Source organism: Anastrepha ludens, chromosome 6 (genome assembly GCF_028408465.1).
Source record: "Anastrepha ludens isolate Willacy chromosome 6, idAnaLude1.1, whole genome shotgun sequence".
NCBI lineage: Eukaryota > Metazoa > Arthropoda > Insecta > Diptera > Tephritidae > Anastrepha > Anastrepha ludens.
In genome coordinates this window covers 1,353,226-1,380,531 of record NC_071502.1, presented here as the reverse complement: position 1 = coordinate 1,380,531, position 27,306 = coordinate 1,353,226, and the positions used below count along the sequence as shown (strand labels likewise).

The 27,306-nt window shown below is 35.1% G+C and overlaps 1 protein-coding gene across 1 annotated transcript; it reads left to right on the top strand.

Moving 5' to 3' along the window:
* On the top strand, positions 1-27,306 carry LOC128867617 (inactive serine protease scarface). Its single transcript, XM_054109027.1, has 7 exons — positions 1-193; positions 6,783-7,152; positions 17,866-18,030; positions 24,395-25,345; positions 25,415-25,569; positions 25,641-25,909; positions 26,402-27,306. Exons 2-7 carry the CDS (start codon positions 6,832-6,834, stop codon positions 26,698-26,700), a joined length of 2,160 nt encoding a protein of 719 aa, XP_053965002.1. The 5' UTR covers positions 1-193; positions 6,783-6,831; the 3' UTR covers positions 26,701-27,306.

Here is a 27,306-nt window from a genome sequence, read left to right as displayed (position 1 = left end):
TGTCAAAAGATGATGCAGACTGTGAGCGTTGCTCACCCACAAAAATTCACTGTGGCGTATAAAAGGCTGATCTTACGAAAATATTGATACAAACGAATACAAGTTCTCTAATTGTGCGATTGTGCTATAGTTTAATAAACATTTTCGCTTCAACAAAAAAATAAAAAATAAATAAATAAAAAAATTAAATCAAGTGAGTTCAAAATTTAAAAATTTCAATTCGTTGTTCAAATAATGTACATATTATAATAATTTAATATACATAAATGTACAAAAGACGAATAATTAACGGTCGCAAATGATGTTTAAAATGAATACTGAAAACTGAGCTGAAGTACAAAATAAAATAAAAATAAGAAATAAAGCGGATATCAATGTTTCAGTGCAGAAGGTCCGATACAGTTATTAAAATATTTGTAGGCACAATTAGCAAAGCGGGCGGCGCACTCTCTAATTTGTTTGAATATCGTTTGCAAAAGGATATCACAAAGGCGATACTGCCATCATATTGACAAAGTGACTGCTCAAGGACTTATTATAAAATAGACAAATAAATTGCCTAATTGTTTATAATTAATGTTAAAAAGGTCGTGCGCATGAATTGTTGCACACAAAACATTTATTTCAATTAATATTTACTTATGTACATTTGTATTAAGTATGCATGTTTACAAAAGCAAAAAGTGTGGCTAGAAAGAATTTATTTCATAGTGTCTTTGCTGTGCATATACATACATACATATGTACGTACATATTCTCTATGAATTTACTCAATTTTGTGTCAAAGTGAAATAACAAAATTAAGTATATTAAATTAAATTACATAAAATAGTTATGTACGTTAACATGGGAAGAATCCAAGTAATAATCCGTACATATGTAGGTACATCTTGAAATGAGTGCAATACCAGTAGTTGTATATATTTGCCATAGAGGATGGCCCTTATTTCAGCTGAAAGCAACTGGGATCATTTAATTTCACACTTGTTCATATTTATTGACTAAAACTTGAAATTTTACATATCAAAAAGGGGAAATCTTCCTTAATGTCCTCCCAGCAAACTCAGTTTGAGTCTATAATGAAATATAAACGAATTATTTTTGGAATTATATTCAATTTTGGCCGCCGTAGCTGAATAAGTGGGTGCGTGACTACCATTCGGAAAAACGGAGAACGTAGGTTCGAGTCCCCATGAAACACCAAATTTAAGAAAAGTGTTTCTAATAGCGGTTGCCCCTCGGCAGGCAATGGCAAACCTTCGAGTGGATTTCTGTCATGAAATAGCTCCTCACAAAAAAATATCTGCCGTTCGGAGTCGGCTTAAAACTGTAGGTCCATTTGTACAATAAAACAACATCAAGACGCACGCCACAAATGGGAGGAGGAGTTCGGTCAAACACCAAAAAAAAAAGGTGTAAGCGCCAATTATATACATATATATTCTATTTTGGAACGTCATTAAACCAAACGATTTTGTTCTTGTGCAGGTAGAGTGCCCAAATCATTTCCGTGTGAACATGAAAAGCTCCAAATAGTATTTTCGATCATTCTCGCATATGCATTATTAGGCATTCATCTTTTTATTGCTGCGTTTAGTTCGATTGAACAATTTACAGATAACTGTTATATTATCTAACTAGAACGTCACTGTTATTTGATACCGAATGATAAATACCGAATCAGTTAACAAGATCACCTTTTGAGTTGTGTCTTTATTCCGAAACCTTAAAAATTTACATATGAAAAACAGCGCAAATTCGATTGGTGGTGGAAATTGACCAAGTCTAGTTTATACCTCAGCTAGGTTCTATGTTTGTTAGTTGTTTCTCAGGATTAAAATTTTGATATAGACGAAGTTTACGAGCTCGACATACAAACGAAGTGCAAAAATTAAGTATTTCATCATGCCCTCTCGGTTCTACAGAATGCAAACTGAGATTTATAAGATTTTTCAGAAATAAGGGAGTCCTAAATTTAGGCGCAAAAGCTGGCGACGCTGTAATTTCAGAAAGAGTATAAAGACTTATAAGAAGTGCGCTAAGGACAGTTCCAGTTTTGGTTTTGTCAAAAGAATACACACTAACTTAGTTAGTATAATAGCAAAACATTGTACAACGGATATACAAATATATATGTAAATATATGCATGTGTGTGTTATACTTAATATTAATGTGCTGCTTATACGATTCAAAGAGGTTTTCCCTTAAAGCCATCCTAATAGAAATAGAAAGTTGAAACTTTTTGCGAAACTGGAATTTAAAAATTTAAATATTAATTTACCTTAATAAATCAACCAGCGAATAAACAACTAGCCGCCAAACTCACACAAATAAGCACCCCTACATATGTGCACGTATGTGTAATAGCAAAATATATGTGCTTGTGTGTACATAATTATAAAGTGTGAAGTTGATGGTTGTGTTTAACTTTCAAATATAATAACAGATCGTAAACAATCTCTGATTCCTACTCATCTACTCATTTCGAATACATAATCTACATTCAAACGTAAATTTTGCTTTGTCTTACCAAATGTAGTAACCACTGTGGTGTCCATATTCTTTTATACGCATGGATACAAAGTTCTACATTCCAATGGATTTATGCATAGTTATTTTTAAGTTTGACTTAATAAGAAACCTCACACTTTTTATTCTAGTCTCCAAGTATCTAAGTCTTTAAGTATGTGTGACTACTCTTTTGGCATTCAATCTTGTTTTTGCTATTATGAAAATAATGAGGAATTGGCAGAATAGCTGAATTTGATTATTTTTATTCTTATTTTGTTGTATTTAATTAATTCCTCCAAGTTAATTTTTTATTAGCTATTATTATTAAAATACTAAACACATTCTAGTTGTGGAATTTTTAATTGTTACTTAAAACTATATACCCGTGGATTTTTTACAAAACCACTTATTTGAATTTAGCAGGTTTTGTTTTAGGTCAATAAACATTTTTTTATAGTTTTCTTCAACCTTTATTAAAATAGATTCTTAAGCTACGGTTATGAATGATTGAGAGTTACATTTTTTTAGTAGAATCCAGTAGCTTATTGCATGGTTGGTAGAAAGAGCTAAGTCGGCTTTAGTTTTTTGTGAAATGCACATGTGTATATGTGAATGTGTTCAATTCTGGAAACTTATAATGTCCTCCAATCTGTCGATGAGATCAAAGACGTTGGAGTAATTTTTGCGACTTCTTTCATTGTGCCATTCATTCTCCAGACATACCAATTCTATTATCTCAAAGTTATATTCGGTCTTGGGATTTGTTAGACGTAACAGTTGAAACTTCTCAGACCCTTACTCGATGAATTTAATGTTTAGCGCGCTTTTTTTCGATCTAGGTTGGAATATGCTTCTAAATATGCCATGGAGACCTTATCACCAATTTGATATCACAAGAATAGAATGAGTACAAAAGATATTTCTTAAATATGCCTAAATTTTCTGTCCCATATCCTGCTTATAGTTCCAGCTTGTTGTTAATTGGATTGAAGGCGCTTGAGTGCGGTTCTATCGCTTTCTTTTGTGTTTAATTTAATTCAAGCTGGCATTGATTGTGCGTTTCTTTTACAACGCACCTCACCCTTTTTAACTCAAGATATTCAAAACGAATTTCGAGTCCAATGCACCTGTTGCTTTTGGCTTTTGGCGAATTTAATGAGATTTCGAATTTCATTTCGTTGGATTTTACAATAGTTAAAAATCAAGTCTCTTCTTTGTTGCATCATTTAATTCGCTAATATAATCGTATTCTTTTTATTCAAACTGTATTTTAGGTTTGGCTTGTTTTATTTCTTATTCCATTAATATTATTGTGAATATTATATTATCACTAGGGCAAAAGCCAGTAAGAACCTTCGTGTTTCTAAATTAAATGAATAAATAAATAAACATAACTCAGTTCTTGGTCGTTCATACTTCTGTTAGGTGTTTGGCCGAGCTCCTTCTTCCATTTTGGTGTGCGTCTCAACGTTGTTCCACAAATGGAGGGTCGACTTCGAATGGCAGATATTTTGTATGAGAAGCTTTTGCATGGCAAAAATACACTCGGAGGTTTGCCACTGCCTGCCAAAGGGCGACCGCTATTAAAAAAAACTATCTATCATTTTGGTGTTTCTGCACGGAGATTCGAACCTACGCAATCTCGAAAGGTAGTCACGTACCAACCCATTCGGTTACGGCTGCCGCCATAGTAATAATAAGTATCATTCAAAAAAATATTCTTTCTTAATTTATGATTTAATAGCACTGTGCAGCAGTAAAAAAAAACAATAATGCAGTATAGCAATAATGAGAGAGGAAGTTGTAGAATATTGGAAGAGCAGTGGAATATTGTACCACCTGTCCTGCTTTGTCCCTGAACCGTCACACTTTTTTTACAGTGTTCTGAAGTTGTCCTCATTCCGTCAAAAGTTGATCTAAATTAAAATTGATTGCGCATATTTTTGTGGATCAATTTAATCCAATGTTTCCTACGATTTTTCCACGCAAATACTCGAAAAGCTATTATCAGATGAAAACAGTGTGCGTTAATGGACGAAAGTGCTTCATTCATTTATTTCTAAGTTATGCGTCATTTGACTTTCAAATCGCAACATTGTTGTTGTTTCATGTTCAAAGGCAATATTAGTGGTAAATGGAATTTTATACGAGTTTTTTCCAAGCAATTTAGAGCAACTTGAGACTAAATTAGGAAAACTTTAATACACTTTAACAAATTGTGATGCAAAGCGACAAAACAGCTCCATGAGGATGAAGCTCCAAATGATGGAAGAGGTTTTATTCAATTGGCGGCCGCCGCTCGGCAGGCAAGGATAAGTCTCCGAGTGTAAATCTAAAGCGGAATATACTATAGTCTCTCCATTCGTTGAACAGAACAACACTAAAACGCGCGCAACAAATTTGGCCCAACACCTAAGCAGGATGTATGCACCAATTATTCCAAACACATATACATATATACATATACATACATAGATATACTGGCGCTTGTATTATATATACTATAGTTTCTTACCAATAAATTTCTGTTTGTTTTGTTAGCAAATTTTCTTTTTGTTATTGGTCATTTTATTCCCAATAATTGTCAATTTCTTGCAAGCTTTTGCATTATTAGTTTCGTCATATAATATTTCAGTAAAACGAGCAAATATCCAAAGAGCAACCTGAACCTTTTAGATCTCAAGGAAATACAAAAGTTGCTGTGTCGCCCCTGGCTTGTAGCCAGAACTTAAAATTGTAAGCATTAATGTTAATACTCCAAAAGTATCTACATACATAATCACACAGGTACCATATATATGAAACCAACTGAAATAGACAGCCATGTGCATTTGTATATGTGGTGACATGTGTGTGATAGTCTATTAACTGACGCTTAACGTTTGATTTATGAGCTTCATTCAAAAGAAAAAATATTGGCAGAAAAAGAAGTTAGCTGCTTGTACATATGTTTATACATATGCATGTATATTTGTATGCCTGTGCTTGTACACAACAGCATATGTTTGTAACTGATAACGTTGAAAACATTTGGAAACTCTTGTTTAACACCAGTCTTGACGTTTGAAGCGTTCACACCTTATTTGATTCTCACCAAGATGTATGTTACCTCCTGCCACTTTTAGCAGTTAATCTGTCACTCTTTTGGTCGTCGCTTGAATTGTTCATGCAATAAAAAAAATACTAAAAACATAAGTGAGTATGCAATAATAAGAGTGTGGCGGGTATAACTTTAGAAACTTTAAGCAAACATTTTTTTCAAGTTATATTAATTTGTGTTTAGGGCTTCTGGCAGTAAATGGTCTATGATGAGAATTTTATTGGCTTGCCGAGGCGCTACTATTTTTTTAAATATAATACTATTACATTTTTGAAGCAGCGTCGGTAGTGAAGTGTTTATAGAAGTATTTGGTAATTAGAAAAAACGTATTCAGTTTAAAAAAAATGAAAATGCAGACAATTCAGTTTAGGCATTTAAATACTTTCACAGTCTGCTTTTAGTTTTGTTTGTACTTAAGAAAGTTGCGCTATTTATTTGTTTTTTTCATTCACCTGTCACATAAATTAGTAATTTAGTTCTTAACCGACTTAGGAAAAATTGACTAAAAGTCCGTGCTACTTTTATAATAAGCAGTTGCCCCAGCAGTACTCGCCCACTCGACTTGCCAATCATTAGAGCCTCCAACTCTTCACTTTCTACTCTCTATAACTGTTTCTTTCACTCGCCTGAGGTGGCCAACTTGATATACCTTAAGTATACTTTTATTTACATATGAATTATATTTTTTGTTTAAATTATTATTTTTATTTTAACATTTTATGATTAAATTTATAGTTAATTTAAAATGTGGAAGAAAATAAAAAACACTGTGAAATTGTGCTTAGTGCATTGAAGGAATATTTGATTTTACCAAAGCACCGGTTTTTTACAACGACGAGGGTGGGTTCTTTCATAAATAGGTACTTGTAGATGTATAGCTGTTTGGGTAAAGAGTAGGGCTGCAAAATCTGAGTCAAGAGAAGATATAAATAATAAAAAAAAATATATGCAAATAAATTTACTAAAACTTAAGTAGGAGAAAAATTAATAAATTAGTAAATTTTATTTAAGCTTAGAATTATTATTAACTGATGGATTAAATAATTTTTTTTAATGCTTTTCAATTATTTTGCCTTCGCAAAACATAGTAGTTACTAATTTTCTACATGTTTATTCTCGCATAAAATGGTATTAAGTATAATAACCCACTTATTTATTTTTTATTTACAGTTACTGCAACTCCACTTCAACGGCTTAATCAAGTCAAATAGAATTTGAAATGCTAGCGCATCAACGGCTTTTCTTCGGCCTTTCGGTCACGTTATGCTGTGGACTCACTCTCGCACAATATTCGTCCAACATGTTTCTTAATGGCGAATACCAGAACGGCATTAAAGCTAATCCAAGTAAATCGAACGCGATTAATCCTGTATCAAATATTTTCTTGGAGCATGCAATTATAAGTCGGCAAGCATCGCCCTTCCAAGGCCCCACTTATTTACCACCTGAAGAGGTTTTGAAGTGTTCCGCAGGCAAACAGTGCGTTTTGAAGAGCCAGTGCTCCGATGGCTATTTTGCAAACCCAGCGCAAAAGGCTCAAGTAAGTGATGCGGATTTAAATACCTCTGAGTATATATTATTAGTGGACATCATCATGTACCTGTATTTATGTGCATACTTAAAAATTTACTTGCATTGAAATTCCCCTCTATCGGTTATGCTATTTGTTTTTAGAGGTTAATAGTTTTGAAAATTATTACTCAATGATTTTTAATCAAAAATGTATTTAAATGCTGCTTTCGCAACAACTTGAAGCATGTCCGTGTTGTGGGTAAACGAAAGACTTCAGCTGCGAACTTGTTCTTTGCATATACATATGTATGTACACACGTTTGTATCGATTTATGAATACATGAATTACATGCTTGTACCTGTACATAAGAGCAAGCTCTTATGCATAATGTAATTATACTATTTGGTCGCTGTGTAGAATTGAGGCTCAATTGACGCTTGCAGTTATCTGACGTCGGCTAACTCGGCGCACAAGCAACAAGAGCAAAAGCGTAGTGTAGTAAGCATTTTGTGTTTACGAGTAGTATCCATCCATGATTTGTGCAAGTACATACCTACTTACATGCATGATTAATAAATACAAATGTTCATATGTTCATATGTATGTATGTATGTATGCCCACTTATACAAATATTACTATTCTCCAAGTGTTCATATGTTTTACTTAAATAAAAGTATGTTGGCGGGCATTTTCGTAGGCGCTGATGGCTTTTTTTAAAGTTTTTTCTTTCTTTTTTGATTTTGTTGCGATGCCACTTATGGGAATTGCTTTAAGTGTAGACTCATGGTTTTTTTGAAGCAGGCAATTTGCTTAACAAACGAGCAAACGAAAATAATGTGAACAGGGAAGTCAACGAGAATTAAACTTGACTTTGTAATGAAGCAATTGCCATTGTTGTTAAAAAGTAATTTGCGTTTCTATTATTGCATATCAACAAAAAACCCTGTGCCAACAGGTTGTTAAGTTCAAGCTATGCCTTAAGAAAATCTCAAAGTACAATATATAAATATTTTGTAATTTCATTGCTAATTCAACTGTGTTTTTGATTCACACATTTAATTTGTGTGAAACATTAGCCTTTCCAAAGCACTGTGAGAAATACTTATACATTTTCAGTTTGTGCAACTCGTTCCAATTCATGCATTAGGAAATGCCCACGCTATTCGGATCACCAGTTGATGTTTAGCAAATGGTCTCAATTGCAATAGAAATTTATTTGTGCGATTTTACTGTACGCGGTGTATATTTTTAATGGACTATGACGAATGTTGGGAAATTGAAATTTACGTCTTTCCATTTTGAATGCCTAATTTGAGAATGGTAATATACAAAAACTAAATTTTCAATTCAATTCTCATGGCAAACAAGCACTGGCTAAATGTAATTCAGTTTTTCTCACAACTAAACTATCGCAGTTTAAGGCCAGGCGAAAATATAATACATATTTAAATCAGATCATCCGGTTCATAAGGTATCTGCGATTTCCTAGTACTCATTAATTAATAAAATTCGAGTTTACGGAAATCTGCAACATAATGACCTTGAATAGTTTTCAAATAAAAAATTTCCAATTTTGATAAAGTCAGCGGTCAAAAAAAAAAAAAAAAAAACGAAACAGTATTGATTTATTATGTCATGGCCTTATAAACTTATTTGTTTAGCTATTTTAATCCATATGGAATAAGTTTAACAACATCAAAAGTATAACAAATTATATTTATCAACCAGGGCATAGATGCCATCTGATATCACCCTGCAGAAGAGACAAACTCATTTGGCCCAATTATGACCATAAAGCAACATCCATTCACCGTCTTTGAGTACTCAAAGTAAACTCAATTTCATCAACTGATCCGGTTGGTTAGTTCAGACATGCTTCGTAGAGATCTGTGATATCAAAATGCCACTTTTTCGCCATCTAAACTAATTCAAAGCAGATCAAATATAATATCATTGCAAGATTTTGGTTGGGTGTGCTTTCTTTTTTAGATGTTAGCCTGAGCCGCTGCTCCAATTTGTTTTATGCATCTTAATATTGTCCCTCTCGAATAGTAGTTACACAAAAGCTAATTGCGCGGTATTATCGATTATTTGATATTTCATATTCACAGATAGCATACAATTCGAGACCAGCCGAACTCCTACGCTTTGTGACTTTTTAGTCGATTTTTTATAAGTTCCATTACCTTTAAAAATGAAAAGGCTACAGTCCACAAAAACTTATCTCAACAAAGGATATAAAGAGAAGCTATGCACTATTCCTATATATGTAATATACATATGTATCTATTAGTTTTTATATATTATTATAAAAGAAATCCAATATTTTTGCGTAAAATGTTTGAAACCGTTTTATGGTCGAACTTTAACTCTTCGGCGAGGGTATGGCTACTAACATGCAGCTTCATGATCAACTTCGATTATTTCTGTACATTTTCGATGGCAGGTCTGCCTGTGAGAGCCGCACTTTCAACATCAAAAATACCTGAACGAATCGAGAAACCAAAATTGCTCGTAATTAGCTGTTACAGTATCGGTATCATAAACACCATTCACAATTTGAGCGGCCCGGCTTGCATTTTCGACTTTCAAAGAAAAACTGTAAACTGCACTGAATATTCTCTTTGTTGACTTCCATTATTAACACCCCATAACTCACAACAGAATAGAACAAACAAAAAACAGCAAAAGATCTTTTTAGTGTGAAATTCAGTTGAATGAATCTCAATTCAATGTCAGCTTGGCTATCGATCACTACAGCCATCTACCGGGAAATTGATGGTTTGCTTTTTCACCAAACTAATATATGCAAATGACATAGTTGGTGGTCACACCAACCACTCCTTAAAATTTAAAAACCCTTCGTTCCTTTGAAAATTTACGCTAATATTATAGAGATGCGATGAGGTATCGGACTAATGGGTTATCGCTTTTTAATTGAGGTCGCTGTATGAATTTAAATTATCATAACTTTGAAATTGAGAGAGCAGCTAGGCGACACATCGACTGACGTAGAAGAGAAGGGCGCACTTCCCTTCTGGGCGAAGTGAATATAAAACATCGTGTATTTTTGTAATTTGTATTTGAACGATAAATAATAGAAGTAGAAGACGTAATGACTTCCATGTGAAGTTTATTTTTGAGTATTTTACTCGTCTATGTCACGGAATTGCATATTCAAGGCCTTACAACTCGCGGTCAATATATTGAAATATATAATTAAATAATCAAAAGTACCAATATAAAATGCTAAGCAAATATTGTTATTAAAAAACTATTAAAATTCTAAATTGGTTGCTTTTGATCAACGCAGCAAATGTATGAAACCTTTGCATATTTAATTTTAATACTATATTTCCTTCCAAAATAGATTAATTGAAGCGAACACACTCGCATATGTATACAAGAACTTGAAACGAATTTTAAAAGGGTTTTAATTACTCTTTTGCGCATATGTATGTAAGAATACATACAGTTCATTCAATCCGGACGTTCTTTTATTCCAATATTCTATGTTACATCATGTAAATACACATATTAGAAGAATACTAACTAATACTAGTACCACCATTAGCACCAGTATCGGATACGTTATGCATATATAATATATATATAAAGCAATATTATATAGCCACGTGTAGTTCGAATACTGAAAAACTTGATGTTACTCTATTAAGCCAGAGAGGCATAAATTCTAGTTAATAAACATTTTAATTAGCGATTTCAAAAGCAAAAGCTTTCAACTCCATACAGCCTCTTGTCATCAGAACTTGCTCGTAATCGGCAGTCGATGGTATACCGGTCTACATAATCACCATCCGACATATGACAAGTGCTTGTCACGCAGCACCAAAATACCAAAACAAGCAGTAATCCCCGCGATATCGCAAAGTTAAAAATGATACCGACTTTGAAGGGTAAAATCAACGCCAACAGTTGACGTTTGAGATTAGTTTGACGGTAAGAACATTTACCGTAACACAAGAACAATATATGCACGTAAGTCAGGTGTATTTAAAGATATATTTTGTGTGTGCTTTTGCATGTGTTTTTCACCATGAATACGCAGAAAGAAAATTTTACATAAATCTAAAACTTACATAAATTTAATATGAGTTTGTTATTACATGGCATAACTAGAAAAACACAATAGGATATTTATATTCCAACGTATGGATAGCGGATACAAATAGAAAACTAATATTTCTTGCAAAGTTTGAATATTTTTTGGATATTTATTTATTTATTTATAACGAGGAAAAACAATAAATTATTTTTACACGAAATAAGGAGCTCTGGCTGCCAAGGCCTTCGGCTCGCTGATGCGGATATAAAGAAGGATAATTTAATTAAGACTTAAACGTAAGAGTGAGGGTATTATGAAATTAGCTATTAAGAAGTGGTTGTCCATATCAAATTAAGAGTTTTAATCCTGTTCGTAATAAGTATTGCGATATTTTTAATATGTTTTCTGGAGAAGTAGTATTTAATAGCGAAGAAGGGGTTTGGCTATCGAAGATATTTTTCCTTATCCCAGGAGATTAAGTAAGATTTGTTCTTTCTGTTCATTATGGAGTGTAAGGTTGTTTTACTATCGGTGCATTTTTGGATATATTCCTGAAAATATTGCCCATCGAAATACACAACCTTTCCGCATAAAAAGGTATTATTTTTCAGACGACGACGATGAGACTTTTGTCGTATTTATTTCCCTGAATACACCACTCAAACGCCTTACCTACTTACTTAGTGACGAGCTTTGACGACAAAAAAGCCAAGACAGCCTTTGCAAGTCTCAAAAAGGCGTACGCGCCTCAGCGTATGTTTTTTTAAATTGGAATATTAAGTACTTTCTATTGTACGCATGCGAAACGTGGTGGGTACTTGTATCTGTGACGGGAAAGTTGCAAACATTTGCGAACCGATGTCTTAGGGCCATCCTCCATATCTGGTGGCCCGACAAGTGAATATAAAACGAACTACTCCTTGATCGAAGCAGACAAAAACCAATAGACATTGAAATACCAGAGCGGAAATGGAAATGAATTGGCCATGCACTGCGCAAGCCAGCGACCGGCATAGGTAGAAAGGAGCTGGACTCAAATCCACAGTGATCGCACTGCACGGGACGTCCTAAAAGATCTTGCCGACGACCCTTAATGAGGAATTTTTAGAAATTGACGAGTCTCTCAAATTGAGACGAGAGGGAGAATTAGACAACATTGGCAAACAGTTGCTTCGGCACCGTGTGCCCAAGCCGGCGCGATAGCAACTAATAATTATTATTATTATTATTGCTAGCCACAATGCCATCCAATACTCATCCTGTTTTGCAGCTGGGATAGGTGCGAGGAAGTGACGAAACGTCACTCGGACTTGCGAGCCATATTCTTGTATTTGGGCCATTTCTTAATGCTTTCAAACTATCTCCGTGCAGTTAAGACCTTCACAACGCTTCTACTAACCAAGGTCTCACCGTAAGTTTCCACAACAATCGACGTGCCTCAATCGCAGATTTTTGTAAAGCTAAAGGCGTAATTTCTCGGCTCGAAAGTCGCTATTTCGACGTACTGGAACACGCTGACTTAGTACAAAGGAACTAGTCCTTAAAATAAGTCAATCAAGAAGAGAAAAAATATCTCGATACTCATAACCTATTATTGTAAGGCTCAAATGTATGTATATATCTACTTACTTATATAATTTTTTCTTCGAGTCTTACAATTGCTTCAAAATAAATATTTTTGAATGCAAGCTTTGAGGGAAACGATCAAAGTTTTTCTGAGATATGAGAGTTTCGTTAAAAAGCAAAAATGATTTAGAAAAAACGACTCAGTAAACCGTTTCATTTACCGCAAATCTATTTATTATTCTGATTTGTTTTTTTCTACATTCAACCAAAATACGTATGTATGTCTTTTGCGGCCACTGAGTAGCAAATAGTTATTTTTACGATTTTCAGATTTTCAATTACCTAATAAATTAACCAGCGTGATGTGTTATGTGTACGGTTATATGTATACATACATACATAGTTTTTTATATTTTAATCTATTGTCGCGTTCAATGTTGGCTCGATACCAGCAAATCTTAAGGTCGCTTGTATTGTTTTTGGCCGACGCTTGTAAGATTGAAGATATATTGTAACAAAATAATGAATGAGACATTTCATTCGATTTACTGAGGATAATTTCGAATCGAATCAACCAGAATGAGAAAATTAAAATATAAGCCCCGCCGATCTGTTTGCACTTCTATCTGTGTACATATGCAGATGTGAATGTAGCTATACACATACATACACATAGATACATAATACTTACTCGCATATACGTATTATACGTATCTGCACTAATGGAATCTAACGTGATTAGCATTTGTGGAATAAAGAAGCAATAGCTTTTTATGAAAAACTGACATGTGCCAACACCAATGGCAATTGAACATTAATCGTTGCTTATTCTATTGAATTTGCGTCAGCGTTTCTGGGCAGCACTGCAGCACAAAATAGTTTCTGGGGTCAATGTGATTGTGGTAACTTATTTACATAACTTGTCAAATATGTAGATGCACAAATAGTAACACACGTACAAACATACTTGCATGCATAACACATATCAACGGATATATTCACCTCTTGCGAATATGATACTCGCATGCATGCTTCACTAGGGCAGTTCAACTATATGGAGGAAAATATTGCTTGAGAATTTTTGACTCTCATCTCAATTTTAATTAATTCATAAAATGGGCAAAAAATGACCAAATAAGTATGGATCGATACCCAAGATTACGTATCATATAATTGAGGAAAAGAAAATACATTACTTTCTCTAACAATTTAAAGTTTATGTTAGTGCCAAGGTGACATTTCATACTAAAAAAACTCTGTTCCTGTTTTTTGTTTGCTCCATTCTGTTGTGAGTTACAGCGTGTTAATAATGGAAGTCAACAAAGAGAAAATTCGTGCATTCTACATTTTTCCTTTGATAAATGCGAAAATGCAAGCCAGGCCGCTCAAATTGTGAATGGTGTTTATGGTGCCGAGAACTTCATACTTACATACGGGGAATGCTGCTGGACTGACAGTTCTTGGCCGGATATAAATCCGGGTCGTTTCGGTAACGTAGAACCGACTGTCGTGGAAACGCACATGCTCCATGGGTTAGGTTAGTTTAAACTTGCTTGATCCTCTAGATAGCACATAGACCAGAAATTGATCTATAGCTATACCAAGTGTTAGTATGGAGAGTTTATTTTAATTTTTTTCCTTAATACACAGTTTAGATAATTTAGGTGGGCTGTTAACTTTTGATCTGCCACACTTTCTAATGTTGAAAATGATGCAGAACCTAAGCAATTTATTGGTGTTTTGCTAAGTATAGGACAGTGGCAAAGTAGGTGTGCAAGAGCTCCTCTCGCGTTGACTTCGTTCTGCACTAGCTTCAGTTTGGCCGCGTCCGATGGAGTGAGACAGGGTCCTGTCAGTATCCCCACTGCAGGCTTACTCTCTTTCCTGGGAAAAGATAAAATATAGTTTGTAGATCATTGTACTTGCGTAGCAAGAGTTTCGTGGTCCTGCATGAGCTGGTTCTTTCCCATCCTGAATGCGCTTCTTGAATCATTGCTGCATCTATATCTAGCCGTTGTTTGCAGAGGGGTGGTTGTATAGCGGCCGTGCTAGTGCTTTATTTGGCCAGTATATCCACTGTCTCATTTTAATCAATTCCTTTGTCCTGAAACCCAATAGATGGTGGTTTGTTTCTCAGTTCCTAGCTCATCCATCCTGTTCCGGCAGTGTCGTACGCAGTGTGAGTTTGTCATTACATTTGGTATTGCTTTAATGGCTGCTTGACTCTCAATGTAAAAGTTTATTTAAGGGTTCGGAGAAGTGTTCTCTGTGATTAAGTCTGCTGTTTTCGTTGCTGCGTAGATCTCAACTTGGAACACACTGCAGTAGTCCGCTAATTTGTATGACCGCTCATAGCCCAATTCCGAACGGAATACTGCGGCTCCAACACCCTCTTTCATTTTAGAACCGTCCGTGTGTATGTTCGTTATTATTAAAATTAAGAGATACTTACATCCAAAATGAAGCCTGGTGTATTATTTCTATTTTCTGAATATTTAGATTCGCTTATTTCTAAGGTCATCTAGCATGTCTTTCTGAAAGTATGGGTCCCCCTAGTAAAGCAAATACGCTTCTGCCCATATCTAAATGCATAGCAATAGTTTGCCAAATTGCCTGTAAGTACAAATGCAGATGCAAATGCTCGAACAACATTTTGATGCAATTTTGACATCAGTAATTTGTGTGCGTACATACATATGCACATTTATAGATAGGTATATTATGTGTGCTAGAAAATAATGGCGCCAAAAGAACTGAACGCCCAAGTAGCAACTAGGCGTCATAAAACTCAGAATAGATACTACGTCAAAGCCACTGTGTGCCATTAACAAATGCTGCAGAGATTTTTATTGAAATGAACTCAGAGTGGACCTCCAGACTGCAACCTTCTACTGTCCATTTCATTCCTACAGTTGTAGGAAGGTGAAGGGGCTCACAATTACCGTTACCTATTATGCTGCATGACGCCATATGCAATGTCATGATTCGTAAGCAAAAGATGATGGGCATATATTCATTTTTTTATCGCTTCTAATGCCCTATTGATCCATACTACGCTTGAACCCATTAAAACCGCTTTCTAGCTCATTCATCCATAACCTCGTTTCCAGGGATATTTCAATAACTTAATACACCGAGCGTTGAATGCCGATATTATTCAACATGGTTGCTAGCGGTGATGTAAAGTTCGTGAGAAAACAGAAAATTCATTATTCAGTAATCAAACAGATATTTTCCGTAATTAACCCTATTCAAATTGCTTTTTTTATTGCTGTAACCTATTAACGAATTAGTTCCTCTGTACTTCAGATATAAGCAAACAGATATGTATGGATGAGCTTAATTCGTTTTCTGCACGGCGATCGTTATTCCAAACACAAACCATTTATTAAGCAATCAATTTTCAACAATATTTAAAGTTAAATGTTTGTAGGTGTTATGTAAACATTTTGTAATAGTGTTTTGTAAATTAATGTTTGGGCTATTTAAATTTCATGGTTTTTTATGCATGTATGAATGTATGTGTACTTTACATCGGCTCGGCATCGAGAATTTAAAATGAATTCATTTAGTAATTTTAAACTGACGCACTACGCAGTAAAAATTTTCGATTTTAAATTTAAATTTGTTTGTTCTGAATATAGGAAACAATCGCAAAATTCTAAAGTCGAAACTCCTCTTAGTCTTTTCATCTTTTAATTTTAATCCAGAGTCTGACCACACTTTTAATGGCTAAGATTTAAATGAATGTTTACGTTTTAACGTAAGCTGGTATAAAACAGACTTATACGAATTCAAGTGTATTCATTTATTAATTTAAATTATTGAATTGTTCAAAAGTTTCATAAGGTCTATTCAATTTTAATTTGTTAAATTTTTTTATACATGAACCGCCATCAATTTGGTACTTCGTCTACTAAGATATCTACTGGGCATGAGCTCTGAAGTGACACTACCAAAGCAATTTTCTGCATGCTTTTATATGCGCAGAAAATTTTGTCACAGTTTTTTGATTATATGCAATTTAATGCAATAGATATGTTTTAAATGAAATATAAGAAAAGAAGCGGCCTTTGTCGAGAATTTTTTGCAAGTGACTTGTATGTGACTAAATATGAATACATATTTGCGCGAAATTAACGGTTTCATTTTATATTTTCTTGATATACACACAATGGGCAGGATCCATAGGTTATTAATACTACTGTTCGTTATTAGGTTATTAATGCTACCCTTACTTAAAGGGTTATATCCCTTGTGAGCCCGAAAAAATGGACGATTGTCATAATTTTTTTTATTATGTTTTAGAACTTTTATTCAAATGAGGCATATATCATACTGATGGGTAACTCTCCGAGAATACATTTTGGTGTTTTTATTTTAAAAAATGTTATTACTTATTGTTGATATCGCCCCTCTCCCGAAACGCCGTTTTTTAGAAGAGGCTTGCGGTGATCACGGTAGCGCATGAGCAGCTCAACTGAAATCAAAAAAATTAAACGAGTATTGTAGACAAATGTTTTTAGTGAATCTGAACGGTTCATTTACCAAAAAAAAAAATTTCTCGATATGAAAACCGCTCTGCAAGAAAAAAAAACGATTTTTGAGGGGTTGAAAAATTAAAAAAAATAAAATTAATTAATTCCAGCGAACTATGGAAATATTTATAAAAAGTGAACCGTTCAGATTGTAACTTCGAGTAATTAAAAAAAAATGTATGCAAATCGGTCAAATAATAGTTTTTTATAAATAATGATCACCGCGCCGGTAATTTTCAAAAAACACGACTTCGAGATAATCGCGTCCAAAGTTTTGCGTGCACTTCATTTATGAATAAGGTCGCGCGCTTCCACGGTCTGTAACTTTCGTTCTAGTGCTCCGATCTTTATGATTTTTTGAATTTATATTTTTAAGATGATGTACTTCTAGAATATGCCATTTTCGATTTTTTAGTCCAACACAAGGTATATAACCCCTGATCTTTTAAACACTTTCAGGAGTCGTGATTTATTCAATGGTTTTCAATTTTCATGAACCATAATTAATTAGAAAAAAAAACAATTATGTGCGGGAAAAATACCTATTACCAATATTTTTACTTTTCCAGAACTGTAAATCATCAACACACACGTGCTGTATATATCGTCCACCTGCACCACCAACTACAACTCAACGTCCCTTCGACGTTTGCTCAAAGGATTACGACTGTGTTCCATCTCGCTTCTGCAATAATGGAGAAATTGATTCAGCCGAATATGTACAAAAAACCAAGGTGAGTTTTTTTAGAAATTAGTACAAAAATATTTTACACAATTTTTTTTTTTTTTTCTATCCGGCCTTACCTTATTTTGAAAAAGTGCATTTCTAAAATTAAATGGATGCAAATAAATACATTTGATTTCATAAGTTTCGAAAAACCATCCTTTGTCCGCAAGACATCCGCGTATATCCAATAATTGCTGTTGTAGCTCTACTTTATTCTGTATTTGTGCCCAACTGCACATTGTAAGTTGCAAGTGTGTCGGAGAGTAGATATGTAGGTATTTATTTATGTATGTGTGTATGGAGGTCTGTTCGTACTTTTGTACACATGGCATTGTATGTGGTGGCTTGCTACATTACTCGTACTGTACTCGTATCATTGTATACGTATTGCATAATTTCCCCAGCCCTATGTTACAGAGATGTTGTTTTTTCTCCCTTTCCGGTTATTCAGATTTTTGGTTGTTGGTTGTTGTTTCTCTTTCTTACTACTAAGTGCAAATTTAGGTTCAATACAGTTCAACTGCAAAAACCAAAACAAAACACAATGAAGGCAAGACAAATGACCACATATGAGTACGTAACTACATATCCGTACGAGTAATTGCGGCAACTGGCTTTCAGCAACATATCAGTTGCATTACCGTCTTTTGGAGCTCACTTTCTTAGTTATGCAGTCATTGACGCCATGATATATTAAATGAGGTTGATGAAGACTCTGTTGATACCTTCATCGCCTGCTGAATTTTGTTGTCTTGATAAATTTTGGTTAATGTTGTCTTCTTTTTCTTAGCAAAGAGTAGACGATTGGAATAGTAAAGATTATTTCAGGGAATGCGAAAAAGAATAGGAGGGCATTTTAAAGCCACAAACTGTTAATGTCGGAAAGGTGTTGTTCTCTTAAAACAAGCACAAATATGTGTGAAAAAGCAGACCTCTAAAATTGAACGAAGTAAGACCTATATTATAATATTAACATTCCTTCATTTACAAAAGTGTGAAGAGGGATAAATTCCAATTTACTGAGAAATTCCGACTATGTATGGCTATTCGCCAAGCTACCGATTGCCATGTCACGAGCCGCCTTTGCCAACATGAGGATTCCGCTTAAGTTGTTGTATGGTATATGCATATGTATGTGTGTGCATATGTGTCCATGTGTGTGTGTAAGTGTACGCACGTTAATAAAATATGCGAAAAATGCGTTGCAAGGTCGTTGAAAGCAGCAGCGGGTACCAGCTTGAAAGCATCTCCGACAACTTTGGCAGCGTGAACTACTACGAGTATAAGAGGTCAGCTGTAAACCGCGAAAACGTTTATCACTGTCCGTTCGCACTTGCCCAATCCAAAATTAGCTTGAGTTACATTTTATGCCTACACAAGAGTATCATTACCCGTATGATGAAAAGGAATTTTGCGTATATTTATACACGATTCTTAAATTCCTTGGGCGCTATGTAGCTGAGTCTTAAGTTATATGTTTTCGCATGTCTGAAAACAGTAATAGAGATGCGCCTGCATTGATTCTGAGTCTTTACTTCCTTCTATCCCTTCTATCAAAATAGAAATAATGACGAATCCGATGTCCAATACTTGTATATTTTATTACAAACTTAAGGGGCTTTCCACACGGCCATGGCCAAAGTATTTTCAAATGTTGTTGTTGCACCAAGAAAATAAAAATTGAAAAAGCACAAGTTGACATTACACACCGATATTTGTTATTTTGGCTTCAGTAATTTTTTGAGATATGTTATTCCCCAGCTACACAAGAAAGGCGCATGACTGATAACAGAGATTTGCAAATAGTTAATGGTTTTTTTTACCCATAAATTTAATTTCGGTATATTATTCGTTTACTAGATAGCGAAGACATGCCCATTATTTATGGAACTCAATCTCATTCGGATTCCAGAGCCTAAACCATTATTGGCGTCCCTACGACGTCAAAATACAGCTCCAAGGTGCTAATTGCTACTCAGTAATGTACGAAACAAAGCAAAGGAATGAATTATTTCGAATTGTGAATGAACCAAGAAATGAATGAAGAAATAAATCCCAGAAATCCCATAGGAATCACTTAAATATTGTGGAACTATCGCAAAGTAGATAAATACAAACATGCAAATGTAATATGACTGGGTATAAATTTGTTATTGTCTATGAATTTGAAATTACAGCTTCAACTTTGCAAGGAAGCCTTCAATTACGTGTTGCGAAGCGTAGCTCACGAGCTATCTCCATCTATAAGATCTACCGCAGTGATTCCAACAGTAAAACTTAGTTACTCTAAAATTTCTAGGGCATCAGCACACTTTATGTAGCCGTTTGTCAAATGCGAATGCGATTTCATAAATCCCACCATGTTCCAAATTGGCTTTGTTTTGTGTGCTGGAGTTTGCTTGCTTAACAAATATTTGACGATCAAACTTGTTGTATTTAATAATAAATTATTAAAATACTTGCATTTTTTAAAGATAGCATGAAATGACATGGAATTCGAGTAACATAGTTGCCAGTTCTCATGTATCAAATAAACTATTCGAAAATATCATTGAAAATGCGGAATCAGAGTTGCCAAGTACAAAAACTCCGAATTCGAGTAAATTCGAGTAAGGTCTCTTGTCTCTCTCATAAGGGACCAACATTAATCGCTTATCATTACTCCGTCCCAGAAACCCTAATTTTTATGATCCATCTGTTCATTTTTTAATCAAAACCTGTTATTTGATATGCGGACTGAACAACCCATTTTACATAAGCGTTGGAGACGAATTTAGGAATTTTTTTCTCTACACTAGTGTAACAAACAAAATCTTACAATATACACTCGTATATTTTTAGAATTCTCTAAAATTTCAATTTAATTTACAAAACAATGTTTTTGCGTGTATTCATATTGAGGTCAGTGGTCTACTTGTGGCCCAGTTCTCTACAACAGCCAGGTGTGATTGGATTCCTTAAGTACTTTCTAATAGAAGATTTTTTGAACTGTCTCAGGTCCGCTCCATTGTCTATGTGCATAGGCACATACATACATACATACATGCATATGTGTGTGTGAACGTAAGAATGGCTCTGGATACTAAACACCAAGAAGCATTTTGATTTTAACCTTTTTTCCTGCTTCCGCATTTAAGTTATTGTTCCTCCATTCTCTGCGAATGAGTTGACAACTAATTAATTTAGTTCGTTTTTGAATAAGAAGCATCAACCACTCTACTACAAATAGATACGCTAAATATACATAATTGTGCATATTTATATACTCGTATACATATGTAGATATGTATTTATGTACATACAAGTGTATTTTTTACGTAATTAAATAGAATTTATTTTCAAGTAATTTTCTTACATCATCCCCAAGAGCAGTAAACCGCAATGTGTATTCGTATCTATCTATTTAAGCAGTGGCTATTCCAAGTAGCTTTGTGTTGAAGCTAAACGTTAAACTTAACTTAAATAAAACTAATAAACTTTTTATAAATACCAACATTAAACTATACTAATAAACGACGTCACATCTCAAGGTCTAGGTCGTTTCTTGTTTTGTTTGAATGATCGTAGACACCATTCACTCTTCATTGAAGGGTAAAAACCAACTCGCTACATTTATGGCGCCAACTTTGAAGACGATTAAGTACATAAAGGAAAAATGTATTATATTGTTGGCGCGACATGTTCGAAAGAAATTAGATACTTGAATTCGAACAATCATGAATAAAGCAGTCGGCATAGAGAAGAACACACAGATCGTATATTATTTTATATACATATGTATGTATATATGTACATATATGCCCTTATATATAACAAGATGAATCTTACGACTTTTGTTAGGTGTTTGTTGCAGCTTCTAGAGCAAACCTACAGTTTTAGATTATAAGATTTTCCGCAGCAGAAATTTTAATCCTTGCCGCGAAACGATGGCTTTTAAGCAAAACAATTTTTAGCATTTCATGTTGCATGCCCCCTATAGCCAATTGAGTGGCAAGTATAGTAAATGGAAAGCTTTCTTGAATTTTTCACTCTTTGAGTTATGACGCTCTTCCAGCAAACGGCATACACTCAGCCACTTACATACATATAATATATGTGTGGTAGGTAGGCAGGGTGGTTGTCGTAATGGCACACTTAGACCTGTCCTAGAACCATTGTGATACCACTGGAATTTATCCCTACGCTATGGGTTCCTTTCTAACCATTCTGTAGCTTTTATAAATGAGCAAAGCTTCGTTAGTTTTAGATGCGCTTATCCTCTACATCTGTAAGAATGCACTGTCAATAGTGCGAAGTCTCCTTGTGGCTAAACCTTCACACTCACATAAGCAGTGTCTGATTGTTTCGTCTTCTTCCGTGTTAAGACACCTTCTACAAAAATCCCAGTACAAAACGTTTTATATTTTCGAGTAGATTCACTCAAATTCAATTGCACCACTTCTAGACTAGGTTAAAATTAATGGAAAAGCTTAACATGCATTGAGAAAATAAATAGATAAAGTGTGAAAGGTCTTATTAATATCCAGTCGAATGATTAGAAATTCAGTCGAATTCTTTGCTAATTATGCATAGCCAGCCTTTAAGAGGTATTTTCAATAAGTATGTTTATACACTTGAATCACGTTTTCGAAATATTTTTGATGGTAGAATAAAATGCAATTTCAGGATTTTTGACGAATAGTTAAATTTAGAGAAAGAAAAAATATATATGTTGTATTGGCACTTTCACTTTCCATATGCGCAAATGGGAAGTTTCTTGGGAAAAAGATTTCGAAATAAAAATAAATAAATAATTGACGCGCACCCTTTTGTTAGGCGTCTGGCCTCCTATTTGTGGTGTGTATCTTGAAGTTGTTCCACAAATAAAGGGGCCTACAATTTTAAGCCCACTCCGAACGGCAAACGGTTTTTATGAGGAGCTTTTTCATGGCAGAAATACTCTCGAAGATTTGCCATTGCCTACCGAGGGGCGACCGCTATTAGAAAAAAATTGTTCATGCAAGGGGACTCGAATCTATGCACTTCCGAATGGTAGTTACGCACCAACTCATTCGGCTACAGCGGCCGGAATAGGCGGGCATTTTTTTCGCAAGTTTGTAAATGAAAAAAGCTATACTAAGCTTTAAGTTCACTATTATTTCATCGAATTAATTAATTAGAACTGTTGCTTCCATTTCTGAACATTGATTTGCTTGCTGTTTTAATTTCAGTCATGTGGGTATACCCTTTAGCTATTTATACACTCGTACACGTAATATGTACATAAGTATGTATGCATGTCACTTCGGCATTTATGTATCGACGTAGAAGTTTGCAAGGTTCGCAATGAAAAGTCAAATTACCTGCCAATAGACAGCATCATTACCCTTATTTTCCTCTAAGTGCATACTTTTGTGTGCCTGTTTGTACACGTATGCTTGTATGTACAGGTATTTACACAAGTTATTATTCATGTACGGCCCCAAACCGAAAAACCACATTTTAATGAAATTAACATCTTATTGTTATTGCACATACATACATGAATATGTTTGCACACGTGTATGTTTGTATGTAAATACATATGGAAGTGCATGCTCCCAAGCATCTGACAGATAAGCGTAAATCTTAATATGAGAGTTTTGGTTGTATGAACACATACGTGCACATGTATGTATGATGTATGTCTGTATGTCTGTGTACATACCATTGTAAACCTTCTGAACAACTTCATTAAGCAGCTGGATGTCATTTAGCAATGCCATTAAAAATAACCCCTATTAACAAATTACCTTAAAATGCCTACTTCAATCTTGTCATGTACAGACAGCATACTATGCACAAGCACACAAACATCCATGCACACCTACATACATACCAATACAAATGTATACATCAATTGGCGAGTAAGTTATTGTAAGTAAAAACTTGTCACAGAACATGACAAAACAAAAAAAAACAGTAAGAAAATTAAAAGCCTTTCTTGAAGTCATTACTGCATTTGTTATCTGTCCCAAAATGATGGATCATTTATAAAACTCTAAAAAGCAAATCTCTGCGACAAACCGCTCCATGATGCCAAATGTCAAGGAGGTATTTTTATTTCTACATTCATATATACATACATACATACGTCTATGCATATGCATATTGAAGGAATGTGCACAAACACATGGAGAAGTATGAGTGTGTGCATGTACATATAAATAAAAGTAAAAATACAGCACACATAAAGCTCCCTCGATCCCTAAGTACTAAAAAAAAGAGGTTTAAGTGACTGATCCCAATTCATGCTATCACTATCCGAAATAATAAGTCTGTAATACCTACGTTAAACTCTGTTTTTATTGAAAAAAAAAATTATACAATATATACCCATTTCATCATTTCAGAGCAATCGTTGTTATTCTCCTGATATTTGCTGCCGAATACCCTCCACCACACTGACTGATGATGGGTATGTTCTTCGAACTCCGGAGGTGAAGTTCACCATTCCGACAACTGGTAGGCCCTATCAACCCCCATCTACACCACAAAGACCTGATTTACCACGTCCACCGCCAACTCAATTTCAACAACCATCAACTCCACCTCGTCAACCACCGTCTCTACCTCGCAGACCACCAACTCAATTTCAACAACCATCAACTCCACCTCGTCAACCACCATCTCCGCCTCGCCAACCACCAGCACAATATAATCAACCATCAACTCCACCTCGTCAACCGTCAACTCAAGCTCGTCAACCACTAACAACACCACAGCGGGAATATTTACCCCCAAGTACACTTCCTACTACATCGCAACCCATAACCCCGCGCAACGAATATATACCTCCTGTACGTACTACACCATCGCGTCAAGTATTCACACAGACCTCGTACCAACCAGCCGCTCCACCAAGTGTAACCACTCCACGATCACAGGCCATTCCTACACCACAGAATGCATATCTGCCACCAAGTCCTGCATTCCCGCCATCCGACTACCATATTAGACAACCCTCAAATACAGTTACCCAAACTGTAACAGCGTTGCCTCCAAGAATACCGAAGCCTACGCCCCCGCAGCGCGGTGAAGACATCTTGTCACTTCCACTTGATAATCGAAGACATTTATCCAAATGTGCCTCTGCTTTGGAGTGCACACCGGAAAATCTTTGCAATAGCATCGGTGTAATAATAGATCAACCCATAGATGTGACATCGGCCGAATCGGTTTTCCGTGTTCCCCTTACAGACTGCACACTCGAGAATGGTTTGCCGGGCAAATGTTGCCGCGACGCCAATTACGTTGATCCATGGCCAATTAACTTGGCTGGTGTATGTGCAACCAGAAACAAGGTTAGTACACGCATGTAAAAATAATTTCTCGTATAAACTTAAATATGTATGTATGTATCTCGCTTTTAGAATACCAAACCGCAGGGTATCCAAGATGTTGACGCAAACTTTGGGGAAATACCATGGCAAGCAATGATTCTGAAAGATTCGTCGAAGACCTTACTCGGCGGTGGAGCTATTATTGGTGACCAAATTGTCTTGACAGCAGCCTCAGTTGTTAAAGGGTAAGCCTTGAGTTTATTTTCGTGCGAAAGAAAATATTAATAAAATTCAAATTCATATCTTGCTGGGATAGCGTCTCACCCAATGACTTGAAAGTTAAAGGTGGGGAATGGGAGCTAGGACGAGATAGTGAACCGCTACCTTTCCAAATCGTCGGGGTTAAGTCTATTGATATACACCCCGAATACAATCCATCAACGGGCTCTAACGACATGGCGGTTTTAGCGTTGGATAAGAGAATAGAGTTTGCGCAACACATTAAGCCTATTTGTGTAACCAACGAGGATCCGAAACCGGGTGAGAAGTGCATTACTACCGGTTGGGGTAAACAAGCAATCAAAAGTAAGTACTTTATAGCAACGTGCATAAAAGTCTATACTGTCCCAACGGAAAATGTTTATAAAAACACAAACAATGAATTTTGAGAGCAAATAATTCGAATTTCCCCGGAAATTCTTTGAATGACATCGTTCAGGATTGATATTTTCTTCTCGAATACGAGGCCCGGAGCGATTTTAGTTTTCTACTGAGTGCTCGCAAAATTCAATTTCCGTTGAGATTCAAAGCCCCCATATACACGGAATGTATATATGTACAGTGTAACCTCTCCTAACGAACACCTCTATGAGCGGATATTTTTTTCTACCCCAAATCTTATGTATCGGAGGAAGTTACCCTCTTTTGAGTGAACACCTCTCTGGCACGGACAAAAGCTGACTGACGGTGACTGTCCGCCCATGAAAGGTTTCACTGTATATATAACAAATGTGTACGAATATATGAGGGTTTATCTTCGTTTTAAATTATTAAATTAAAAACCTCAATTTCTCATAGCTCACGAGGAAGGCGCCATCATGCACGTTTCAAACACAATACCCCAAGCGCGAGAGAGTTGCGGAGCAGATGAAACCAGTGTCTGCAGTTCCGTGGTCAACGATCCATGCTTATTCGACGTCGGCAGCGCTTTGGCTTGTGGTACAGGCTCTAGCGTTATGCTTAAAGGCATCTATGCTGCAGAGAATGCCTGTGGCGAAGGTCAAACTGTACGATTTTCGAAGCCCGATCTGAAATGGGTCAACGGATTTTTTACACTACAGAATAAGGACAAACTGCTCAAAAAAAGGCGTGTGTAAGGGGGTTTATGTGAAAAGACTTAGAAATGAGTGACATTAGTTTAGCAAATATCAACATTATTTACCAATACCCAGCATCTAGAAGAGCAACTCTCGCATTCCCACCACCAACACCAATACGAATGCCAAGAGCATTTCATCATCGTTTGCCTTAAGCGTTGTTTTAAAACAAAATATCTCAATAATTTTAACTCGTTGTAAAGGACGAATGGGTAAAATGTGCAAAATTCGTACTTATTAATGTTGAGTGTAAATTCTTATTTTTGTTTTTCTTTTTCGTTGAAATATTTTTCTTAATTTGTATAAATTAAATATGTATAATTACTATTGTTTTAATATGAAGAGATGAAGTCATAGAAATCACCTATGAAATAAGGAAAATAACGAAAATAATTTTTTTAATGCAGTAAATAAATATATAATATAATGTATGTACATGCCTATTATGTGCCTGATTCCACAATTAAACCTTCTTTCATCATCGAATTAACGTCTTTGTCATTTTATACACATTAAAATGATCAATTTCTCTAATTACAAATAAAAATGACTCCTATAAAAATAAAAATATTTATAACTAATATTGTATGTACTGTATGAGATTAT